This window comes from Staurois parvus, unplaced genomic scaffold (assembly GCF_062004578.1).
Source record: "Staurois parvus isolate SC_StPar_1 unplaced genomic scaffold, SC_StPar_1.0 ptg000354l, whole genome shotgun sequence".
Taxonomy (NCBI): domain Eukaryota; kingdom Metazoa; phylum Chordata; class Amphibia; order Anura; family Ranidae; genus Staurois; species Staurois parvus.
This window is the reverse complement of record NW_028318150.1, coordinates 4,415,157-4,439,850: the sequence shown is the minus strand read 5'-3', so window position 1 is coordinate 4,439,850 and position 24,694 is coordinate 4,415,157. Positions and strand designations below refer to the sequence as shown.

Genomic DNA, 24,694 nt, shown 5'->3' with positions numbered 1-24,694 from the left:
TGCAGGCAGTTCCTGGAAGATGAAGGAATTGATACCTGTGAATGGCCCCCATACTCGCCTGGCCTAAATCCAATAGAACACCTCTGGGATATAATGTTTCGGTCCATCCGATGCCGTCAGGTTGCACCTCAGACTGTCCAGGGACTCGGTGATTCCCTGGTCCAGATCTGGGCGGAAATACCCCAGGACACCATCCGTCGTCTCATTAGGAGCATGCCGCGACGTTGTCAGAAATGCAAGTACGTGGGGGGCCATACAAACTACTGAGTACCATTTTCAGTTGCTGCAATGAAATTTCAGCAAAATTAACTAGCCTGCTGCATCATTTTTTCACTTTGATTTTCCGGGTGTCTTTGAATTCAGTCCTCTGTAGGTTGATAATTTTCATTTCCATCATTTCCATCAAATAGCAGGGCATCCTTACATTACCCAGTCCATATCCATATAGTAACCAGCATGATATTTTCCCCCATGGAGATCTTATGTGTTTTCAAAGTGTTCAGTTAATTTTTTTGAGGTGTGTGTGTGTGTGTGTGTGTTATTTTATTTGTCATTTTTTCCCATGAAAGTGGAGTTACCCTTTAAATATCTGAAGGTTGATTATAATTTAATGCTACAAAAGTTATGCAAATATTTGTGTTTTTTATGGACAAACCAGGCTTTTTTTTTTTTTTTTACAATATTGTCTTGCAATAAGTTTTTTTTTTTTTTTTTTTTGTTATGCAGTTTTTTTTCTTGAACAGTTTTGGTATATAAAAACAGTGTTACTATAGATAAAAAGTATTAGTATACAAATTAACAAAAAATAAAAATCTGCATGAAAATGGGTTGAAAGAAAAAGGAGGGCTCGTTTAGGGCTGATTAAGGCAAACCAAGGTTTAATAGGATGTTGAATAGATCAATTTTTGTTTATTTTTACCTGTCAGGTTGCTTTAACTGATGTTATACACTGACCAAAACTCATCCATTTGATTCACAGATGAATAAAGGACTGGACACGTACACACACTCTATATACTTTGAGGGTTTCTGGGGCATGTGTTTTATGCCATAACGCTCTTAATTGGTTATGCACATGCTTTTGTAAGCCAGCCAGCTCACTGTACTGTGAGTGAATTGCATATTGTACAGCCTTTTGATTCCTTTTCATACCAGTTATTAGCATCAATATAGATCAGGATCCAACTTAGTTGCAATGTCCCTTAAAGTCTATGGGCACCTTTTCTAAAGTTCTCCTAGAAAGCTTAGTCTACAATCGCCTGAGCTCCCACCTCACCGACAACAACCTTCTTGACCCTTTACAGTCTGGCTTTCGCTCTCTACAGTCCACTGAAACTGCCCTACTAAAACTCACTAATGATCTACTAACTGCTAAAACCAATGGCCACTACTCTGTACTCTTACTACTTGACCTCTCTGCGGCTTTTGATACTGTTGACAATCTCCTCCTCCTCAAAAAACTCCACTCTCTTGGCCTCGGAGACTCTGCTCTCTCCTGGTTCTCCTCCTACCTATCACAGTGCTCCTTCAGTGTTACCTATAACGCTGCCTCCTCCTCTTTACTCCCTCAAGGTTCTGTCCTTGGACCCCTTCTCTTCTCCATCTACACCTCCTCCCTTGGTCACTTGATAAACTCCCATGGCTTTAAGTACCATCTCTATGCTGATGACACACAAATCTATCTTTCTACCCCTCACCTCACCCCTTCAGTCTCCTCTCACATCACTAACCTACTAAGTGACATATCGGCATGGATGTCTCTCCCACTTCCTCAAACGCAATCTTTCCAAAACTGAGCTCTTAGTATTCCCCCCAGCTCGTGCCTCCTCCCCTGACTTCTCCATCAAGATCAGTAACACAGTCATCGGTCCCTCCCCTCATGCCAGGGTACTCCCATCTGTCCTTTCAGCCCCAAATCCAATCACTGTCCAAATCTTGTAGACTCCACCTCCGCAACATCTCCAAGATATGCCCGTTCCTAACCTCAGAAACCACTAAGCAACTTATTCACTCCCTTGTTATATCTCGCCTTGACTATTGTAACTCTCCTCATTGGCCTACCTAATCGCAGGCTATCCCCTCTTCAGTCTGTCATGAATGCTGCTGCCAGACTCATCCACCTTACTAACCGTTCTCTATCTGCCACCCCTCTCTGCCAATCCCTCCACTGGCTTCCCATTACCCAATGGATAAAATTCAAAACATTAACAATAACATATAAAGCCATTTATAACTCTGCCCCAAATTACATCACCGATCTTGTCTCCAAATACCACCCAAACTGTACTCTCTGCTCCTCGCAAGACCTCCTACTCTCTAGCTCCCTTGTCTCCTCCTCGCATGCTCATCTCCAGGACTTCTCCAGAGCTCCCCCATCCTCTGGAACTCTCTACCCCAATTTATCAGACTATCGCCTACTCTGCTCACTTTTAGGCGATCTCTGAAAACTTATCTCTTCAGGAAAGCCTATCCTGCCCTCAGCTAAAAATGGAATCTTCTACTCTTCCAACCAGTCCTTCCCCTACAGTTACTACCTTTTGTACCATTAGCCCCTCCCTCCTAGATTGTAAGCTCCATGGACTGCTAGTGAGCATCACCACACTGTTGGCACCAAACTTTAGCTCTCTTCCTCCTGTTAAGTATCTTTTTACCAACAATTTACTAAGCAAACCTGATTTCAACTTCAGACTCCTCACGAAGTAAAATAAATACCTTTTTTTGAATTTGCAGAGTTATAGTCCAGATGGCCGATGGCTAATGACTGCATCAATGGACTGTACAATCAAAATCTGGGACTTTCCATCTGGATGGTAAGACATTTTAGGCTGTCACAAAGTAATGGATACCTGTACATTTTAGGGCAGCATGTTAATAACAGAGGAGGCTGATTCTGTAATGGCTTGCATGCTTATAGGCTATTTATGTCTTTACTTATGTCTTTGAGCATTGACTAGGTGTGTAATTTCCTTCTCTCATATCCGCTTCTTTACCTGTATTAGCTGCAGCAACTTCCATTATTGTGACTATAATTGTAATTAGGAATTATAATTCCTAAGTAATCACTTTCGAATGGAACAGTTTTACTTCCTCTCTGGCAGATTTCTAACATCAATTAATATAGTGTACATTAAGAGTGGGTGTCTGCACATAGAAATTTGGGTTTATTAATATCTTACTTGGCAAATATAAAGTTCAAAACTTTAAGGAAAGCAATTTCAGTTAACTGGAGCCCCCTTCTGGAACTCGGCTTGCTTATCATTTGTCTTCTTTTTTTCTGCTCCAGAGTCACAATGTAATAACTGGTTCTATTAGACTAAAGCTTTCTTTTGGCTTAGCCAAAGTCTGGACATAGGCAGAGTTCTAAACCTAATATTTGCATGGCTAGGTTTTCGGAATCTCAGGAAACTTGTACTTGAAACATGTGCCAGACGCCTCCTTAATCTGCAATTGCAAGTAGCAACTGCATTTGCCTTCACCATTCAAGTTTAGCTTTTTTTGTACCAATAATGACATAATAGTATTATTATGATATTTGTAGGTTTATGGATGAACTGGATGGTTAACATTTAAAGTGTTTGTAAATTCTATGCATTCTATGCATGAAGGGAAACACCTTATGTATGCTGCTCCCCCCACAGCCCTTCAGCTTTCCTGGGTCTCTCTCATTGACTAAGAGACAGCAGCCCCCACTGCTGTCAATCACAGCCAGTGATCTAATGAGGAGAGAGAGCAGGGCTGAGTCACAGCTCTGTGTGTCTTATTGATGCATAGCGTGGGGCTCGATAGCTAGCATGCCCCAGTGCCCCCATAGTAAGCGGCTTGCTATTGGGGCACTGGTCAAGGTGGAGGAGCCAGGAGCGTTGGTGGGGGACCCAAGAAGAAGAGGATCGGGTTTGCTCTGTACAAAACCATTGCACAGAGTAGGCAAGTATAACATGTTTGTTTTATTTAAAGAAAAAATCTTGAACCTTTTGAATCACTTTAATGATTTAGATTATAGTAAAAATTAGGTTTGAGTGTAGTTGAAACTTTTTTTTTTTTTTTAATGTAGGAACAATACAGAAAGCACTTCAGATGTATTTGATCCCTGGACCAGGCTGTACATTGAGCTGTAGATTTTGTCAAAGTAGAGATTATGTGCCTTTTTGGCACTAAGCTCCATACCCTGTCATTCCACTATCAGATATCAGAACCTCTAGAACCCATTAATGTTCTGGAAATTAACAGGGCGTATTCCTGATTTTGACAGAAGTTGAGGCCCCATGTACACCATGGGCCTAGTATTCAAGGAGGGCTCTACAGAGACAAGGGTATTGATTTGACCATGGGCTCAATTCAATAAGCAGTATTTACTGCTTTAAGATAAGCGGTAAACTACCTCATAGCAATTTTCAATTTTTTTTTTCTAATTCACTGAAAAGCACTACTAAAATACCGCTTGCGTGATGCAGTATTTTAGTAGTGAAAACATGCAGCATTTTAATGCCGGCACCCACCAATGCCCTTGACTGGGAAATAGCTGGTTGAATAACTGGTCGTCAAGAAGCCGGTACCTGCAGAATCCTTAGCAACCATGACTCATCAGGTATCTCTGCTGACAGCAAAATGTAAAAGAAAAGAAATACCATTATTAAAAAATGTTTAAAAAAAAAAAAAGTTGCCCTTTGGGTCTGGTATGGATTTTGAGAGGGACCCCACAGCAAAATTACAAAACAAATGCATGCCCCCCCCCCTCAAATTTCATACCAGACCCTTATCCAAGCATGCAGGCCAGAAAAGGAGGACCCCTCCATACCACATGCCCTCAACATGTTTGGGGGGTGGGTGATTTGAGGGGGGGAATCCCCACCCCAAAGCAAACACCTTGTTTGAGTACCCGTACGTCGCCCTACATTGGAAAGTCATGCACAGCTCAGAGTATGCGCCGGAGACTCTGGCGATCGCTGTGTTCCCCAGACACAGTGGATCACATTACCATTGTGTCCAGGTGATCACGTAGTCTATTACCGTGTGATGGCTCTGTCCAGTCACAACCATCGCATGGTAAACCTAGCAAAGTGAAAGTAAACATTGGTCCTCTCTACTCTCTCACAGATCAGCTGTGAGAGCAGAGAGAACAGTTGTAGCAGCCTGTCACACTGCATGTACACTCAGACTGCAGTGCCATCTTTCACTCACTGTCCCTGATCACTGCTCCAGTGTAATAGCAAGAAAAACCCTGTCCTGTCTCAGTGTCGGCTGTGATCACAGTAACACCACACCAATGTCCTGGTCACTACCATACCAGCATCCTTATCACTGCCATATCAACGTCCTGATCACTGCCATATGCCATACCAGCATCCTGATCACTGCCATACCAGTGTCGTCAAAGCCAATGTCCCCAATTGTTTTCACTATTCTGGTCCTCCAGGGCATCCAAAAATGTGATTGAAAATTAGATGCATAATTTATGCCCCTAGAACACCTTAGGGTGCTTCTTGAATGGGGCCTCTCTGTGTGGCTAGGCTGTGAAAAAGTATCATGTGGTGTCCCCTTACACATTTTGTGGAAATGTAATTCTAATTATGCCCATGCTGTATGAGAAATATCTTACTAAATTTACATCTTTTGTGTGTTAAAAAAATATATATAAAATTATTTTCTTGCTGCATTTTCCAAAATCTTGTGGCATACAGAAGTCTTCAAAAGACTCACCATGCCACTTAAAAATACCTTGGGGTATTTGCACTCCAAAATGAGGTAAGTTTGTGGGTATTTCTACAGTCCTGGTGCTCCAGGGCTTCCAAAAATGTGATGGGTAGTAAGGAAATTGGATGCATAGTTTATGCCCCCCGAAAGCCTGAAGGGGCTCCTTGAATTTTATGGCCCCTCTGTGTGGCTAGGCTGTGAAAAAGTTTCATACATGTAGTATCCCCATACTCAGGAGGCATAGCACAATGTGTTTGTGGTTGTAATTGCAAGTACTGTATGCCTATGCCGTATGTTTGAAACAGCTTGTTAAAATAAGAGAAATAACTTGTTAAAATAACGTCAAACAAACTCACAATGACTCTTTATATACCTTGGACTGTCTACTTGGGTCATTTGGGGGGATATTTGTACTGTCCTGACATTTTAGGGTCTCAGGAAATGGCAGCCAGTACATTAGGACTAAACAATTTTCCAAAAAAGAAACAAAAAATTATATATACACAAAACTTTATTTGCAAAATGTTATACCAAAAACTAAGTAAAAGTGCTTTCTTTCTAAATGTCAGTGTTTTTACATATAAATAAAAAAAAAATAAAAGACTTGGTGGCGATTAAATACCACAAAAAGAAAGCTCCATCTGTCTCAATAAAAAAAAAAAAAGGTACAAATTTTGTTTTGGTACAGTATTGCATGCCTGAATAATTTTCATTCAAAAGTGAAAGAGTACTAAGAGTTGAAAATTGGCCTGGGTTGGAAGGGGTTGAAAGTGTTTGGATTTGAGGTTAACAAGGACCCCCCAGATCCCTCTCCCACCCACCCCCCTTCATGGATTATAGCACCCCTACTAATTCGCCAAAAATAAAGTCCCCCAAAGTAAATCCAGCATCAGTTACGCCAGCTGCAAACCCGCACAAAAAAAGAGGCCTGGTCCCTGAGCGATGCTTGGCACTCGCCAACTGACAGCGGCCAGTGTTCATTGTGATTGACACTGAATTTTTTGTTTGGCCTTTTTAATAAAGGACTGGTCAAAAACTGTATTTTTATTTACTTTGCCCGTACTCATTTACATGGGAGGGTAGGGGCCTGGACACTGGGGGCTGCCTCATTTAAAGGGGGATTCCAGATTCCGATAAGATTTAAGCCAGGTCTAGTTCACTGTAAGATTGCATTTTAGTGCTGTTGTCTTGAGGCATTCTTCAATGTAAATAAATGCATCTGTTCTATTTTCACCACAATATAGTATTCATTTCTGTGAATTATCATGTACTTATGCAGAGGTGCATTTTGACTTGCCCTATATGTGCATTAGCATGCCATTCAAAATTAACTGACATGCTCTATAACACACAAATACCCATTCTTTACAGTGCACAAGTGTAAAGTGCAACACCTCAGTTAAAGGCTTAGGTTGAAGATAATGGTAATTCATTTTTTTTTTTGACTGTGACAAACCTTATCTAAATTTTTATGGTGCTCAGAATGCTAATACCCAAAGTAGCCACCTCAATTTTAAGAATATTAAGATGAATGTACCATCCCTGGTGCATTATTTGTGAAAATCTCAAATCCGTATCAGAAAATGAATTCTTTAACAATCATAACATGAAACACAGTGGCAAGCAAGTATTTTACAGATTCCACGATTGGACATTGGTGTTCCTTAAGTCAAACATTAGATACCTTTGGGTAAAGATAATCTTTTCTATATAATTTCTTTTATGTTTTCTTTCCAGCCTCATTGACTGTTTCCTGCTTGATTCAGCTGTTGTCAGCCTAACCATGTCCCCTACTGGAGATTTCTTGGCCACTGCTCATGTGGATGACCTTGGTATTTACTTGTGGTATGTCTTATATCAGCTCATGGAATATGGATCCCCTCTGTTTAAAATGCTCACTGCTATTTGTAACGTATGACTATAGACATATCGTAATATTCAGATGGCCTAGAATGTTTATCTTGGATTTAGCTGTTACCACTTTTAGTGCCAAGAGCATAATTTGCCCTTAATTTTCCAAAGTTTTCAGATTTCATTTTCTCAAGAGTACACAATGGCAACAGTCTGTGTAGGGGCCATCACACTGTTTATCTCTGCAACAACATTTACTCTGGTCTTGTGTTTAATGTGTTGCCTTCATAACCAGCCCCCGTATCAAACTAGTATTTCAACTTGCAGGATATTTAAGCTGATAAAACACTGGAAAATGTGCATTTATTGTTAGAGCTGTAGTGCGCTTTGACATACGTTTTAAGTTTACTGCTGCTCTTTTGCCTTTTTCAAATAGTTGGCAGAAAAAGGTGCAAGGGGCACCACTTTAATTTTCTGTTACAATTAAGTACAAGTATACATGAACATATAGAAGATCTGTTGTGGTTGAAGTGTGTGATCTAGACTATTCTCAGTTTGTTTGAAGCCATGTAGCAGCTTGCTTTAGCTTGTGTTACAATAATACTGCAAAAATATAGGTGCATTTACCTGACTACTGTTCTTTCATTCTCTACAGGTCAAACAAAGCTCTCTTTTCCTTGATCTCATTACGACCACTTCCATCAGATTATGAGCCTATTGTAGTTATGCTTCCTGGAGCAAATGATGAAATTGAAGGCAAGTTTATATTATAAGTTTATACTAATAAAGTGCACACTTCACATGGTCCAGATCCCTCCCCTTTCTTCATGCAACCTAATGCCTAGACAAGGATTACATGGTTTTTGGCTGCATGAACAATATTCATGGTTTGTTGTTACTAGAATTGCAGTGAGTTCTTTGTTTTCAGTCGCATCCTGTTTGATAAACCTAAACCAAGATAAGAGCCTAGCCAAACAAAACCAGTAAACAGAGCCTTCATATGAACAAATATGGAACCACCATGTACATTTTAGTGCCAACTGTAGAATCCATAGACCACAAGATTTAGAAGAAAATAACTGATAAATATATATTTACGTTAAAGTACAACTGAAGGCTCCTATGTGGCAGTCTAAACAAATCCCAAATCTAGTTATGATGTGATGCACAAGCCTCATAAATTAAATTTAAAAAAAAAAAATCTTAATCATACATCATAGGATTTTGTATTCTGGAACCTTTGATTATACTGCATCCTTCAGAAGATTGGGTGCATCTCTTCTCTGCTCTGAGAGAAGCAAATCACTTCTTTTTAAAATGTATTTTCCCCTGCAATCAAGATTCCTAGCTGCTGTAGAGCCACTGCGGCACAATTTTAACTGCTTCCAGATCGGTTACCTGAACTGTACCTGCACCCCACCAAAAAGAAAATGTGGTGCTGGCTTGTAATATTCCCCTGGACACTAGATTCTGCATTGGGTGCTAACTTTGGCATGTAGTGCATCATGATGAGTTAGCTTCAGGGTGCTATACTGTTCCAGGGCTGTGCTACTACCATCTCGAGTAACCTTATCCCTGAAAATTCCCACTGGGAATGCAATGTTTGGTGGCAGGGACCTGTCCCTTACTTTTGTTATGCCTGCTAAATGAACTGCTGGATACCAGTCCGTGCTCTTCCTTATTGAGAGCTTGGGGACCGTTGTTGCCCTTTTTCCTGAGGAGTTAAAAAGTACCTGCCATCTTGGCACTTGTGCGGCCCGGCTTTACAGTCTTCTGCCTTGCTTTATCTCCTTCACAGCGCAGTATTCTCTGGTCTTTAGTGAAAATATAATAAACTTGTGCACTGCCATACCATTAAAATAAAAAAGAAAGATTGCTGCACTCACTCCCCAAGTGTCCTCTCACTTTAAATCAAATAAATAAACGTGGTGCGCTATGTCCCCGTAAATTGGAAAATTTTAAAACAAATACAATCCTCAATCAATCAAATAACAATAGTCCAATCCAACATGCAAAAAAGTTGTGGTATTGCAATCTCATCACAGATTCCACACCGTGCTTGTGTTACAGATCCACTCCCTGCTCACCTTGAGATTTGACCTACAAATTATAATGGGTCAAATACACTTTTAAATGGACTGTGTATGCTCCAAATTGTGAGCCATGTGATACTCCTTCCAGACACTATATATTTAAGTCTTGACTCCAAACCGTGTATAAAAAAACTAAAAATATTCCGTAGTGCAACACCGTTTGTAATGAACTAAACTCTAAGTAAATTAAGCATATTCACTCACATTGAAGAAAAATGATATACACGTGCTCTAATATAAAGTGATCCATTGATCATATTATTTCACTGTGCCAACTACTTCTTGGTGTTTCCCATCATCGAATAAGTGTACCATGCACACACCTCCTTCCTAGACCTAAAAATAGGTCATAAATGCTTAGAAGAGATGGTCGACTTCTACTTTTCCACTGCTGCCTATTTATGGCTTCTTTGTTGATGCTGGCGCTTTTAAAAGATCAAACTCCAAACTTCTCAAGGGAAGAAAGAACAATCCATAGTGTAACTCCATAATATAAAACCGCTTTATTCAATTAAAATTAAACTCACAAAGCTAGATTCAAAGCAGGCATCAAATTCCCTCAACAAAAATGGTTCCTCTCACTATTCACTCCTGTTTGCGCACCACCGGAATTGAAGTCACTAGGCTACTCCCGATGCATTGCGTCACCGATCACATGACGTCTTCAGGGTAACAGGTTACCCTAAAGGAGACACGGGATCAGTGACGCAACTCAAAGAAACAGGTTAGAGAAGGAGAAAATATGGTGGAGCAGAATAAAGCTACTTTTCTTCCAAGATGGCAATATTCTCACAGCTTTATATGCATTTGAGGTTTTTACTTTGAGAAAGGGCTGTTTTTTCCGAAATCACAGCAAGGGGAGGTTTTTGATATAAATCATGATACCTGGAAGTCTTTAAAGTATAATTCCTGGCAACACCTAAGTGCCCTTAAAAAATGCTCCTTCCCCCTTCTAACACCTACTCTGGCATGTGTGTGTGTGTTACACACACAGTGGGTAAAATAAGTATTGAACACGTCACCATTTTGCTCAGTAAATATATTTCTAAAGGTGCGATTTACTTGAAATTTTCACTACATGTTGGTAACAAGCCATACAAGCTATACATACAAAGAAACCAAAAAAGTTCAGAAATTAAGTTGTGTAATAAAATGCAATGGCACAGGGAAAAAGTATTGAACACGCTAACTGAAATGTATTTAATACTTCGTACAAAATCCTTTTTTGGTAATGACAGCTTCAAGATGCCTCCCGTCTAGAGAAACTAGTCGCATGCATTTCTCAGGTGTGATTTTGGCCCATTCTTCCACACATACAGTCTTCAAATTTTGAAGGTTGTGTGGGCCTCTTCTGTGAACTCTGATCTTTTAGTTCTTTCCATAGATTCTCTGTTGGATTCAAGTCAGGTGACTGGCTGGGCCATTCTAGCAGTTTTATTTTCTGTCCACCCTTGTTTCATCTTCATCATTTTGGTAGATGGTAGCAGATTTTTCTCTCATCTGACCAGACTATATTCTCCCAGTATTTCACGAGCTTGTCTAAATGTTGTACAGCAAACCTTAAACGAGCTTCGGCGATGGAGTCTTGCATAATGAGCGTGTGTACAGCCCATGACAGTTGAGTGCATTACTTATTTTTTTCTTTTAAACAATTGTGCCTGCTAATTCCAGGTCTTTCTGGAGTTCTCCACAAGTGGTCATTGGCTCTTGGACAACTTCTACCTACTTCTCTGTCAGAAATCCTATGTTGAGCACCTGGTCATGGCCGGTTAATTGGTGAAATGATGTTCTTTGCACTTCCAGGTAATGGCCCCAACAGTGCTCATTGGAACATTCAGAAAAGTTTAGAAACCCTTCTGTAACCAATGCCATCAGTATGTTTTGCAACAATAAGGTTCCATAGGTCTTGAGGGAGCTGTTTGCTTTTATCCATCATGAGCTGTTCCTTGTGTGACACCTTGGTAATGAGACATTTTTATAGGCCATCAGTTGAAACTGAACCAACTGATATTAATTTGCACTGACACGGGGCTGGGTTGCTTTCTAATTACTGAGAGATTTCAGCTGGTGTGTTGGCTTTCCATGTCTTTTTTGCGCCTCTCTTTCTTCATGTGTTCAATACGTTTTCCCTGTGCCGTTCAATAGCACCTTTAGAAATATATATTTGGTCATGTGATCCACCTCCCAGCACTGAAAGGGAGAAGAGGGATCACCGACAACAGATAAACCATAGGAGCCTATAGGAGGTGATGTCACCGCTCTCCGTCATTACCAACTGCTGTCAGACACTCTCTAACTTCCTTTGCAGCCAACGCTGGTTGATATCGGAGATCATGTGACCATAGTGGCCTGAAAATAGGAAAGTATACAGATCTTTCTTGCACAGTTTAGTCAGAATAGGTAGGAGAGGGGAGGTAATATTTTTGAGTGGTAGGTTTTGCTGAAATTCTGCTTTAATGCTGTTGATGCTTGTGGGATTCTATGAAAATTTACATAATCCAAGCAATATATTAGCTTTTCCACAGCCAATCTCTTTTATCTACAGCTTGACAAATAGTTGACAGAATGGCCAGAGAACTCTGGCACAGTAGCTTCATAATACACCCCTATATAAAGGAAAAGGTGACAACAAAATCTGTTTTGTGAGTCTTTTTGAAAGCCAGTTTCTCACTGTAGGTTAAAGGCTAAGTTCATGTTTTGAACATGTTATATGTAACATGTTCAATCTCCTGCTTTCTCTCTCTCCCCCTCCCTCCTGATTCCCCCTCCATTTGACAGCAGGCGGGGATCTTTTCACTACACCTGCTACAGTGCTTATTCACACATGTGCAATGCGTATTGAAGCTCAGTTTTCACAGCTAATTAATACAGTAGTTATTCAGTGGTTCAGAGCAGGTTTGCATCAGGTTCAGGATAGGATTAGCTCAGGATTTTATTTTGTTCGCACATATGCTGTTTAGAAACTGTTTCCATATAAGTCAATAGCCTGTAATCCACACCTGAACCTGAAGGCAGTGCTTAGAAATTGGACATGACTCTTTCAAACCGCACTGAATCTGCACCGCCAGTGCACCAGACATATGTGAACAGACACCATAGGAAGCAATATTATTTCACATGTCGTGGATTAGATGCAGGTAAATCTGCATCCAATCCACATATATGTGAACCGGCACTCAGGATTTAAAAACAGCACACCCATGCAGGCCTCCGCCCACTAGGCCTCATTATTCATTAACAGAGTTCTGTGAATGAATGAACTACATCTACCATAGGCCTTCCCCGGCCAACAGCTTGTACTTCTCAATGAACTGCATGGGCACTGGTGAGCTCTCATGTAGTCCATTGATTCTTCCTTCAATTTAGTAACTGCCTTACTGTCTGCAGTATCCAGCCATTGTACCCACGATCTGCTGATCGAGGGTGCAATGCCTTCTAGACTGCAGTGTAAAAAATAAATAAATAAATGCACTTTTTTTTTTTTTCTACCTGCAAAAATGTGTTCAGTATTTTATTGTAAAAGGCGAACTTATCCTTTTAATTGCATTGTGTTCTGCATAACAGTTACTGTTTACAATTGATCGTACATATTTCCTGAATTTGATTTATAATATTTTCACCTACTTTGTGCTGAAGAAAATGAACTTGAAGTAAGGGAAGACTCCAGTGAGGATATGATGGAATATGAGTCTCCAGAACAGTTAGCAGAGCAACTGGTGACCTTATCACTGTTACCTGAGTCAAGATGGAAGAATCTCCTCAACCTTGATGTCATTAAGGTACTGTGTTCTTAAGTCAGTTCAGAATTATCAATATAACCTATTAAAGCAATATTAAAGGTTCATGTTTTTTTTTTTTTTTTTGTAAAATAAAAAACATGTTATACTTACCTGCTGTGTGCAGTGGTTATGCATAAAGCAGCCTGGATCCTCCTCTTATCTGGTACCCTGCAGACTCGTCTGGCTCCTCCTGTCAGGTTCCCCCACAGCCAACAGCTTGCTGTGAGGGTGCCCGCTGCTGCTTGTGTCCATTTACTGTTTTGTCTTTATATGTGACCTCATTTCATAAATATATGAAATTCAAAAAGTTAGCTGTTTGGAGTGCTGCCTATTATTTCTTGTGAAAACCCAGTCTATGGTTTCAGCACCCTTATTTGATTAACCCTTTATGTATTGATGTTGTGATATGGGTGTGTATTAGCTTACTTTTTGTGTTACTAACTTCATATGTGGAAGTGTACCACAGAAGTTGACTTTATATTTATTGTCACTGGTAAAATAATTTCTGCGAAGTAATATTTAAAAATGTTTTTCTCTCTCTTCAGAGAAGGAACAAACCCAAAGAGCCTCCGAAGGTGCCTAAATCAGCACCGTTTTTTATCCCGACTCTTCCAGGACTTGTTCCTCGCTTTGGTTCTGAGGCCCAGGAGGAAGATCCTCAGGTAAGATATTTAATTTACTGTTTGCAGGACACAGCAGACACCTATGCTATAGACGTTTGGACTTTTAAAGGCTTTCGTCATTATTATTATTATTATTATACAGTATTTATATAGCACCAACAGTTTGCTCAGCACTTTAACATTACACAATGTTAAAGTGATGCCAAAGCAAATTTTGGCATAAAGTATGTTCTTATAAGTGATATGCACAAGGGAGTTCTGGGAAAGTGACATCATCAAGGTTTAATACCATAATTTAGACTGCACATCTGTTTTAGTGCCTGAAACTTCCCTCTGTTGATGAATTCAGCATTATTACCATATGTGATATTCCTCAATATGACACTTCCATCATGTGATAAATATATCTCAGCTTCAAAAATGGGGCCCTAGAGGCTTAACATTTTGCTTATGAGCTATACCCCCCTTACAACCACCCAGCTAATCATTATAGCTTGCCCTTAAAGGACTTTTTTTTTTCTTTTATGAACAGAACTGTTTTTTAGTTTCATTGCTGAAGTACCCTGTTGTAATCCAGGACTCTGTCTTACATTAACTGTTGATGATGGTGACATGGTCTTTATTATTTACAGAGGCGTACAGGTTTTAGACACTGCGTGAACTATCTGGGTTATGTAGCACCAGTTTGATGTTTTTTTATTAATAATGTCTGCAAAGTTAATCCTGCACATGACATTTGTTTGTTAAGGTGGACTGAAATGTATCATTTATTTTTAGTCTAAAATTGTGAATCTTGGAGTTCTTGAACAGAAATCTACTTTCTGTGTCCAGCTTGAAGAAGCCCTTGATCACCAAAACTGTAAGTCTCAATTCCGTCTAACTAGCTGAAATAAAAATATATAGTTGCATGTCTTTTAAGTATAGGACAAGTACATATATTATTTCATAAACATTTCCAGAATGTTGCTTTTAACTATAATCTGACCTCTTTTAAGAAAAGGTCTATAGATCATTGCCATCCACTGATGCATTTTACCCTTTCACTGGTTCCATTTTATGGTACGGGCAGGGCCACCATCAGGGGGTACAGCCCATACACATGTAGGGGGCCAGGTTGTCATGAGGGGCCTGGCTGCCCTGGCCCTTACTGGCCAACTGCTTCTAATAATCTGTCCCTACAGTTCAGTCCCGGACTTTGCCAGTAGCAGTCATTCCTTCTAAATACATACACTGCCAGGCGGTGTATGTATTTAGAAGATCTAAATATCTGTTCAATCTCCCCCAGTCTCCTTCACTTTCACTCTGTGTCCTCCTTGCACCTCCATCTCCAGTGCTGTGCAGAGAGAAGCCGGAGTACAGCTATTGCTGACACTGCAGAGGGAGCTGAGCTGTGTCTGGAGAAGGTTTGTAGAGATTAGCTGGTAGTGTCAGGACACAGCACAAATTTGTTTGCAGGGCATGGGACACTGACAAGGATCAAGACTACATTGTAGCTAGAGCTGGTCTTTTTGATTGCAGTTACCCAGCTTGGCGTTCCTCAGCCTAGCCTGAGCATTGGACCGAATGTTGCAGGGCTAGCTTTAAATTGCCCCTTCCCCACTGGGTTCCACATAAGGTGTTTTCCAGACCCTATACAGGTAAAAGTTAGCTTTGGAGTGCTTTCCAGGTTCAGAGCTCTTGGCATTACTGCTTGCCTTGTCTCAGACAAAATGAGTAGGCTGATCGTGCTGGCTCTGGGAGCTGCCTGATTTATTGATTGCTGGGTGCCTTTTGAAATTACTACTTTACATAGGTTTATGCCGAGGAAGGGGGTTGACTTTGAGGGACACACCACTTCTGAGTGGTTCGGGTAAACTAGTTTCTCCTCTCTTTCCTGTCAAGGCATTCTTCAGTTATGCAAGAGATTCTTGACTTTTCTGTTATCTGGCATTCTATCTTAATCATACAGCACAGGACGAGTGTCTATCTCACTCCACGAGTCCTAAATTTTTTTTCACTGTCTTCTAATCTTATATATTTATACAGTCATGGCCAAAAATATTGGCACCCCTGCATTTCTGTCAGATAATGCATGTTTGCCCAGATAATTTTTGCAGTTGCAAATTTGTAGGCATTCCTATGTTTTTTCCTTTTCTTTATATTGTTATGCCACAAAAAAGTGGAGAAACAAAAAGCCAAATCTGACACATTCCAATCAAAACCCCAAAAATGGACTGGACAAAATTATTGCCACCTCCAATTTAATAATTTGGTAGCACACCCTTTGTAAAGAAATAACTGAAATCAATCGCTTCCTGGAACCATCAATGAGTTTCTTACACCTCTCTACTGGGATTTTGATCACTCTTCTTTTGCCACCTGCTCCAGGTCTCTCAAGATTGGAAGGATTCCTTTTTCCAACTGCTGTTCTGAGGTATCTCCACTGGTGTTCTTAAGGATTGAGATCTGGACTCACTGCTGGACAATTGCACCAATATGTTTGCCCATGACTGTAGTGTGTTTGGAGATCTACAGTGTTTTTACATGTGTTAGTGTAAACTTCGCACTAAAATTCCACCACTCAGAGCTCAGTTTAAGGGGGAAGACCTGGCGTTACCACCACTTCTGCCTAGAGACCTATATTAAGGTCCTCAGACGCTTCCTCCTCTTGCTTTTTGCCGCAAGCAATTCACTACAGTGCGGTTTGCACCCAGGTTGCTGTGTAGTCCTTCTCTGACATGCTTACCCATTTTCCACACCTTACTCCCAACAGTACTCCACAGGGGATTACTTTCACCTGTAGCAATGGCAGAAACTAGATGGAAACTTAAAGCAAGAAAAGCTGCTTCTAGAACGATCCATTATCATACCTGGAGCTCCTTCTTTGCCTCATGTGAACTCAAGCTCTTCAGTTCCAGATCATATTATGCTGTGCCTCACATTTTGACCTTCCTCAATCGGATCTTGACCAGAACTTTGCCTTAAGTATTCTGAAAGAACATGTTGCTGCCTGGTCTGTTCTTTAAAAAAAAAAAAAAAAACCACTGGCCCCACTATCCCTCGTTAAAACCTTTATTCAAGGTGTTTTGTTGATCAAGCCACTTTTACAGCATCCTCTTCTTCATTGAGACCTTAATCTGGTTCTCTCTGCCCTAAGCTGTCAGGATTCCAGCAGAGCCTGGACTGGCTCTGTCAGCTAACAATAATGGGGGATCCATCAAGATGCCTGATAGCAGTTGGCTCAGCCTTTCAGCATGCCTCTGAGTGCCTGAGCCAGCTGCTCTCACCCCCTCCACAGCCTGGGTAGTATTGGAGGGGCAGAGCAGAGAGCCGGTGAATGACAGTCACTGCTCTCTGCTCAGTAAAGACTGAGAACTGAGCAATAAAGGGTCAAATGATCGCTTAGGTCTCAGGCTTAGAGATGGTGGGTACAGCTGCAGCATCAGACAAATGATGCAGCCACGTAGGTGAGTATGTATGTTTGTTTTTTTTGTATATCTTGCACTTCTCTTTTAAGATGCTGTTGATAAAGTCACTGCTTGTTTGGATGCAGTGTGACTTCTGATAAAGGTTAAAATTACAAAATTGCTGCATAGTAAAATGTGTTTTCTATAGGTTTTGTAGCCAAAATACTTATATTCAATCGTAAACTAAAGAAAAGAAAAACATGCCAAAACATTCATACAAAAGCGGAAAATGATCCGTCTGTGCATCCAAGAACAACAATTGTAGTTTACCAGTCCTTCCTGGCATGATACATTTTTACATCGTTATATTAGTTGAGCTGGGACCAATGTGCTTACGTATATACCAAACCTAGGTGAAGCCCCTAGAAGATGAGTCCCTGAAGTAGATACCACTTCAGTGATCTCTACTTGTTTCCAGGTCCCATGCTGGGCGGCCAGCCTGATGTATTGTGAGGCCGCTCTGCATTAGCGCCATTCAGAGAATGCTTTTCACTTTTAGAATCAATGCAAAGCATTCTTTGATTGGCCCAGGGGGAGAACGGTATGTCTTTCCACCTCTTACAGGTAGCTATGATTTCAAGGTAGAGAATGCCCTGAATTTGAATTTACTGTGTGATTGCGCACACTGGTGTTTCTAGTACTGAGATGATACATTCAAAGGACTCCCAGAATTTTGTAAGCTCAAGAGACCGCACTGTAGGCACAGCTTCCTCTCCTTAAAACGTCAGACTACAATCCCAATTTCAAAAATAGTTGTGATGCTGTGTAAAATCTATATAAAACAGAATTTACATTTTTCAATGTAATCATTTTGATAAGTTTTCTACTGTGCATACAATATGGTTTTATGAGATTTGCAAATGAGTACATTCTGTTTTTTATGTAGATTTAACACAGCGTCCTAACTTTTTTGGATTAAGGATTGTTAAATGCCAAGATGGGATAAGTAACTCCTCTAAGGCTATCATTTCTATGTGTATATTTAACCTTGAGGTATTTATCACTGTAAAGAGACTATTAAGTGCTGGAGACATAAAAACGAGCAGCGTTTGCCACAGCTGGCTGGATAAAATGACGCATAGTATTCATATGCAATATTTCATTCGTACCTTACAAACATTTTTTAAAACCGTTAAATAAAAAGGACCATTTACTAAACTATATGCATTGCGTTTAAATTGTGCTTTTCAAAAATTATAAATAAATGGTGGATGTTTTTCTAAGAAGTGCCATGATTCAGTATAAAAGCTCAGCTGGGTTCTTAGAGTAGAGCAGCTTTCATTGATGTGAAAACAACTTGCAAGCACATAAAATGATTGTGTTTATCCTAAGATGACATTCCACTGAAAACAATAAAGGAGATGGGACCTTCCAACGTTGATACAGAGATTCGGAACTTGGCTCCAGAAGGCGGTGGTTCTGTTGAAGTAATGCAGAGCTTCTTGAAGATGATTGGCAGAATGTTGGACATAAAACGGGATTTTGAGCTTGCCCAGGCTTATCTTGCTTTATTTCTAAAGGTAATTGTTGACTGTTTCGATGTTCTGTGACCTATTTTCTTCTTAGCCAATTGCTACATTAAATTATGTTTGGGAGGACTTAAGTTAAAAAGTATCTACAAAGAAAAACAAATATATTGCAGCTTACCATTTATTAGATGTGGCTGATATGTTCTTATTTTCAGGCATTTTTCTTTTATTCTTTTCATCTGTTAATCCTCCAAATGAACCTAGGGTGGCTATAGTCACTCGTCCTTTGTATCTCTTATGGGAGCCATGGTAGTTGTTACCTGAACTGGACTGGACAAACACTTATCCCCCCCCCCCCCCATATGTAATGGAGATGAGAGGGAGAAGTAGTTCACAGACAAAAGATAACTTTGTGCTTTGAGTTTAGCTAGCATAAAGTGGCAAAGGACACTGCATTTCTGGCAATATCAGCAGATGTTTTCTGTACATGTTGAAAATGTTTGTAGTCTGAAACATTAAAACTAAGGCAGCCATCACATCTAAGGACTGGTAAACTGTAATATGTTTAAATTTTGTTCTTCGGTTTTGATATACTTTTAAGATGTTGGACAGCCGAAATTCCATTGTGTGAACAGGAGCCAATCCTTGTAGTTGATGGTTGAGGGATCATTGTAACAGCTAGTTGCAGTGGTCATTCAGTGTAACAAAACCAAGTGTAGCAAAATTAGGCAGTTGCAGCCCTGTTGGTGCTGATCATGTTCTTTTATAATTCTCTCCTACAGCAGCAAACATGTATTAATAATAAGCATTTCTTATTGTTAAGATTTTTAAATCTGTTTTATACCTTTTAACCACTTGGCCTCCTGAGGATTTACCCCCCTTCTTGACCAGGCCACTTTTTGCGATACGGCGCTGTGTTACTTTGACAATTGCGCAGTCATGCAAAGCTGCACCCAAATGAAATTTATGTCCTTTTTTCCCATAAATAGAGCTTTCTTTCGGAGGTATTTGATCACCTACGTGTTTTTTATTTTTTGCGCTATAATATAAAAAAAAAATTGTTGACTTGTTGCTATTAAACATGTCCAGTAAAAAAATGTTAAAAATCAAATTTCGTCAAAAATTTAGGTCAAAATATATTCTGCTACATGTCTGCTAAGAAAAAAAAAACAAAATCCCAATACATGTAAATTAATTGGTTTACATGAAATTTATAGTGTTTACAAATGGTGGGGTATATATACTGGAATTTCTTTTTGCTAGTGATGGCGGCAATTGGCAACTTATAGTGGGACTGCGGTGGGCATTCTGACACGGGGGGAAACTGACTTGGTGTCACTGACATCCCCAGTGACACCAATACAGTGATCCGTGCTAATAAAAAGCACTGACACTGTACTAATGGTGCTGGGCATGACGGGGTTAACATCTGGGGCAATAAAAGGGTTACCTGTGTGCTGTTTCCCTATAGGGGCTGTGTGTGTGTGTGTTACACTGTAAGAACACTGCTTTGCATGGCAGCGTTATGCAGAGCCATACAAAGCAGTGTGCAGGAGCTGACGGGAGAGATCTGTATTGTTTACATACAGGTCTCTACCCCCGTCAGAGATACTCTGTGATCACCGGCGTGCGCCCCCCTACGCGGAACTGCAAAATCACATATATTTACGTGATTTTGCAGACCCATGCCCCTCTGTAGCAATTTTTCTGCTATAGGGCAGTGCGCAACTGGTTAAATGTGTTGTATTTATTTTGTAGTGGTGGCTTTAAAAGAGCATAGAACATACACAGAGTTTAAAATTAAACTATGTGTAATGTCACTAAATATTGTGCTAACAATATATTTACTATTTATTCACACACACACAGTGCGTATGATTTATATATATATATATATTTATATGTATATAAAGTATTGAAATTGAACATGTCACCATTTTTCTAGGCAAATGTATTTTTAAAGGTGCTATTGACATGAAATTTTCACCACGTCGGTAACAACCCATGCAATCCATACATACAGAGAAACCAAAACAAATAAGTTCAGAAATTAAGTTATGTGTAATAAAATGACATAGGGAAGAAGTATTGAACACATGAGGAAAGGGAGGTGCAAAAAAGCATGGAAAGCCAAGCCACCAGCTGAAATCTCTCCGTAATTAAAAAGCAACCCTGCCCCTTGTCAGTGCAAACTAATATCAGCTGGTTCAGTCTCAACTGATGGCCTATATAAATGTCTCATTACCAAGGTGTCACACAAGGAACATCTCATGATAGGTAAAAGCAAAGAGCTCTCTTAAGACCTTTGCAACCTTATTGTTGCAAAAAATACTGATGGTATTGGTTACAGAAGGATTTCTAAACTTCTGAATGTTCCAATGAGCACTGTTGGGAACCATTATCCGAAAGTGGAAATAACATAATTTCACCAAGATTTCTGACAGAGGAGTGAAAAGAATGAACAGAAGAGTTGTCCAAGAGCCAAGGACCACTTGTGGAGAGCTTTAGAAAGACCTGGAATTAGTAGGCACAATTGTTTCAAAGAAGACAATAAGTAATGCACTCAACCGCCATGGCCTGTATGCATGCTCCATACGGAAGACTCCATTGCTGAAGAAAAAGCAAGTTGAAGCGCGTTTAAAGTTTGCTGAAAAACATTTAAACAAGACTGTGAAAAACTAGAAGAATATAGTCTGGTCAGATGAGAACAAAATTGAACTCTTTGGATGCCATAATACACACCATGTTTGGAGGTCAGATGGCACTGCACATCACCCCAAAAACACCATACCAACAGTGGAGGTTTGGAGGTGGGAACATCATGGTGTGGGGCTGTTTTTCAGCATATGGTACTGCCAAACATCATGTCATTGAAGGAATGATAAAAAATTGTACCAAGACATTCCTGATAAAAATCTGCTGCCATCTACCAGGATGATGAAGATGAAATGGGGGTTGACATTTCAGCAAGATAATCCAAACACAAAGCCAAGGAAACTCTCAATTGGTTTCAAAGAGAGAAAAAAATTGCCCAACCAATAACCTGACTAGTTTCCATAGATTTTCTATTGGAATCAAAAGAGTTCATAGAAGAAGCCCATGGAACCTTCAAGATTTGAAGATTGTGTGGAAGAATGGGCCAAAATCACACATGAGCAATGCATACGACTAGTTTCTCTATACGGGAGGCATCTTGAAGCTTTCATCACCAACATACGATTTTGTATGAATTATTAAATACATTTCAGTTAGCGAGTTCAATACTTTTTCCCTGTGTCATTCCATTTTATTACACAACTTTAAATTTCAAACTTATTTGTTTTGGTTTGTTTGTATGTATGGATTGCATAAGTTGTTGCCAGCATGTGGTGAAAATTTCATGTCAATAGCACCTTTGGAAATATATGTACAGAGAAAAATGGGGACTTGTTCAATACTTATTTTACCCACTGTGTGTGTAAGTATGTCTATGTGTATACCACCAGCCTGAACTGTTCATACAAGGCAGGATGGATCCATGCTTTCATGTTTACGCCAAATTCTGACCCTACCATCTGAATGTCGCAGCAACTAGTCTGCCCATTCTCCTCTGGCATCAACAAAGCATTTTCTTCCACACAACTGCTGCTCACTGGATATATTTTCTTTTTCAGACCATTCTCTGTAAACTCTAGAAATGTTTTTTGTGAAAATCACAGTAGATCCACAATTTTGAAAATAGTCAGACCAGTCCTTCTGGCACCAACAACCATGCCACATTCAAAGTCATTTAAATCCCATTTTTTCCCCATTCTGATGCTTTGTTCGAACTTCAGCAAGTCGTATTCACCACATCTACATTCCTAAGTGCATTGAGTTGCTGCCATGTGATTGGCTGATTAGCAATTTGTGTTACCAAGCATTAGAATAGGTGTAGATGTAATAAAGTGGCCGGTGTGTGCGTGTGTATATATATGTGTGTATGTATATATATATATATATATATATATATATATATATATATATATATATATATACATATACACATATATATATATATATATATATACATATACACACACATCTAAGAAATTGCTTGTGCTTATCCACTTTCCACACTCACATGGCTAATCATTCTCACAGTTAAAAGTATCTGTCTGCTAAAATGAGTTTATGGGAAGTACAAGGGTACCCTTAAAGCAGCAGGACATGGGGATACCTCCAGGATTTAAAGGAAATCCATTTTATGTTATTCCTTTAAAGAAAAATGACTATTTTCTACATGTCGAATCATCCATCTGTTCTGACAGTTTTGTTTTTTAGGAATGTGGATGGGTATGGAGGTACTTGCACAGGCTGAAATGGGGCAGTTTGTAGGCCTGACTGTTATAACTCAGTTGAGAAATTAAAACAATGAAGAAGAATAGTGTATCCTCACTCATTGGGCTACAGTATAGCATTGGTTTGCACTCCCAGAGCCCAAGCTTCGCTGTATTGAAAACAAGTCATTGGTGTCCTGAAATTGATTATTGAACTATCAAGGCATAGAAATGACAGGATGTTCATAATTTTTTTATTTTTTATTTTTTTTTCATTTAAACCGTTTATGTGTATTCTTTCTAGATCCATCTGCGGTTCATTTCGGCCGAGCCAAAGTTATTGGATGAGATTTCTCTGTTATCTTCGCACCTTGATGAGACGTGGCATCATATGCAGACCTTGTTTAATCAGAGCTTGTGTGTTCTAAACTACATGAAAAGTGCTTTATTGTGAAAAGTGCTTTGTGTCATGGCTGCTTAGTTTGTTGCTTTTACTTTTAGGAAAGCAAAGATCTGAAATGGTATTTTTCAAATTATCTAATTACTTTCAGCAGAAAAGTTTGCCTGTGAGTGGCTATACTAATGGCTGACCCAATATTGTGTCATATGTACTTTATGTATATAAAGTATCTTTGCATAAGTTTTATTATGAACAGCGTCTGCCATAATATGAATACATACAGTAAAGTTGAATAGATTCAAATAACCAGTATTTATAAAATTAATCCACTGTTTATATGGTTTTATAACTATGCAGAATATTTTATAGGTCAGATTTTCATAAGTACAAAAATTTTCTGATCCAATAAACATTTGTTTGGACTTTACATATTATTCTTTAATTTATCAATTTCTCCATGTTCTATAGAATTATTCACATAATGCATTCCTGGTTTATAATTTTGAAATGAACATTATGAATTTGGTCCATAGCAACATGTTTTTTTGTTTTTGTTTTTTTTTTGTTTTTTTACAGTTGATCAGTGATGGCCAATTTTCCTATTGGAAATTAAAGCCTTTAATGTTTTAAAACCTGCTTTTGAGTGAGGGGTTTGGATGATGGAAAAACAATGTGAATCAGCTGCAAACTTGCAGACTATGGCTGCAGTTTCATAAAGCAGAACTGTGGCTTGACTGAAGGCGGGCAGCTCTTGCCATAAAGTGCAAGTATACAGTGAGGAAAATAATTATTTGATCTCCTGCAAATTGTGTAAGTTTGCCAACTTCCAAAGAAATGAAGGGTCTATAATTTTTATCATAGGTGTACATTAACCTAGAGGATTTACCCCCCCCCCCCCCTTAATGACCAGTCCTCTTTTTGCTACTCGGCGCTGCACTAATTCAACTGATAATTTGCGGTCATGCAATGCAGTACCCAAACGAAATTTATGTCACAATTTTTTCACACACAAAAAAAAAAATATATATTCTAATTTCTGTGATA

The 24,694-nt window shown here is 39.4% G+C and overlaps 1 protein-coding gene across 1 annotated transcript in view; it reads left to right on the top strand.

The window, feature by feature from the left end:
- WDR36 (WD repeat domain 36) overlaps nt 1-24,077 on the top strand; it is an 87,467-nt gene extending 63,390 nt beyond the window's left edge. Inside the window, exons 16-23 of the mRNA XM_089684743.1 lie at nt 2,731-2,810; nt 7,429-7,536; nt 8,198-8,298; nt 13,272-13,414; nt 13,960-14,076; nt 14,815-14,896; nt 18,816-19,003; nt 23,555-24,077. Of these exons, the coding sequence (XP_089540869.1) occupies nt 2,731-2,810; nt 7,429-7,536; nt 8,198-8,298; nt 13,272-13,414; nt 13,960-14,076; nt 14,815-14,896; nt 18,816-19,003; nt 23,555-23,704 (969 nt within the window). The 3' untranslated portion in view covers nt 23,705-24,077. The remainder of the gene's footprint in view (nt 1-2,730; nt 2,811-7,428; nt 7,537-8,197; nt 8,299-13,271; nt 13,415-13,959; nt 14,077-14,814; nt 14,897-18,815; nt 19,004-23,554) is intronic.
- Nucleotides 24,078-24,694: the final 617 nt, after the last annotated feature.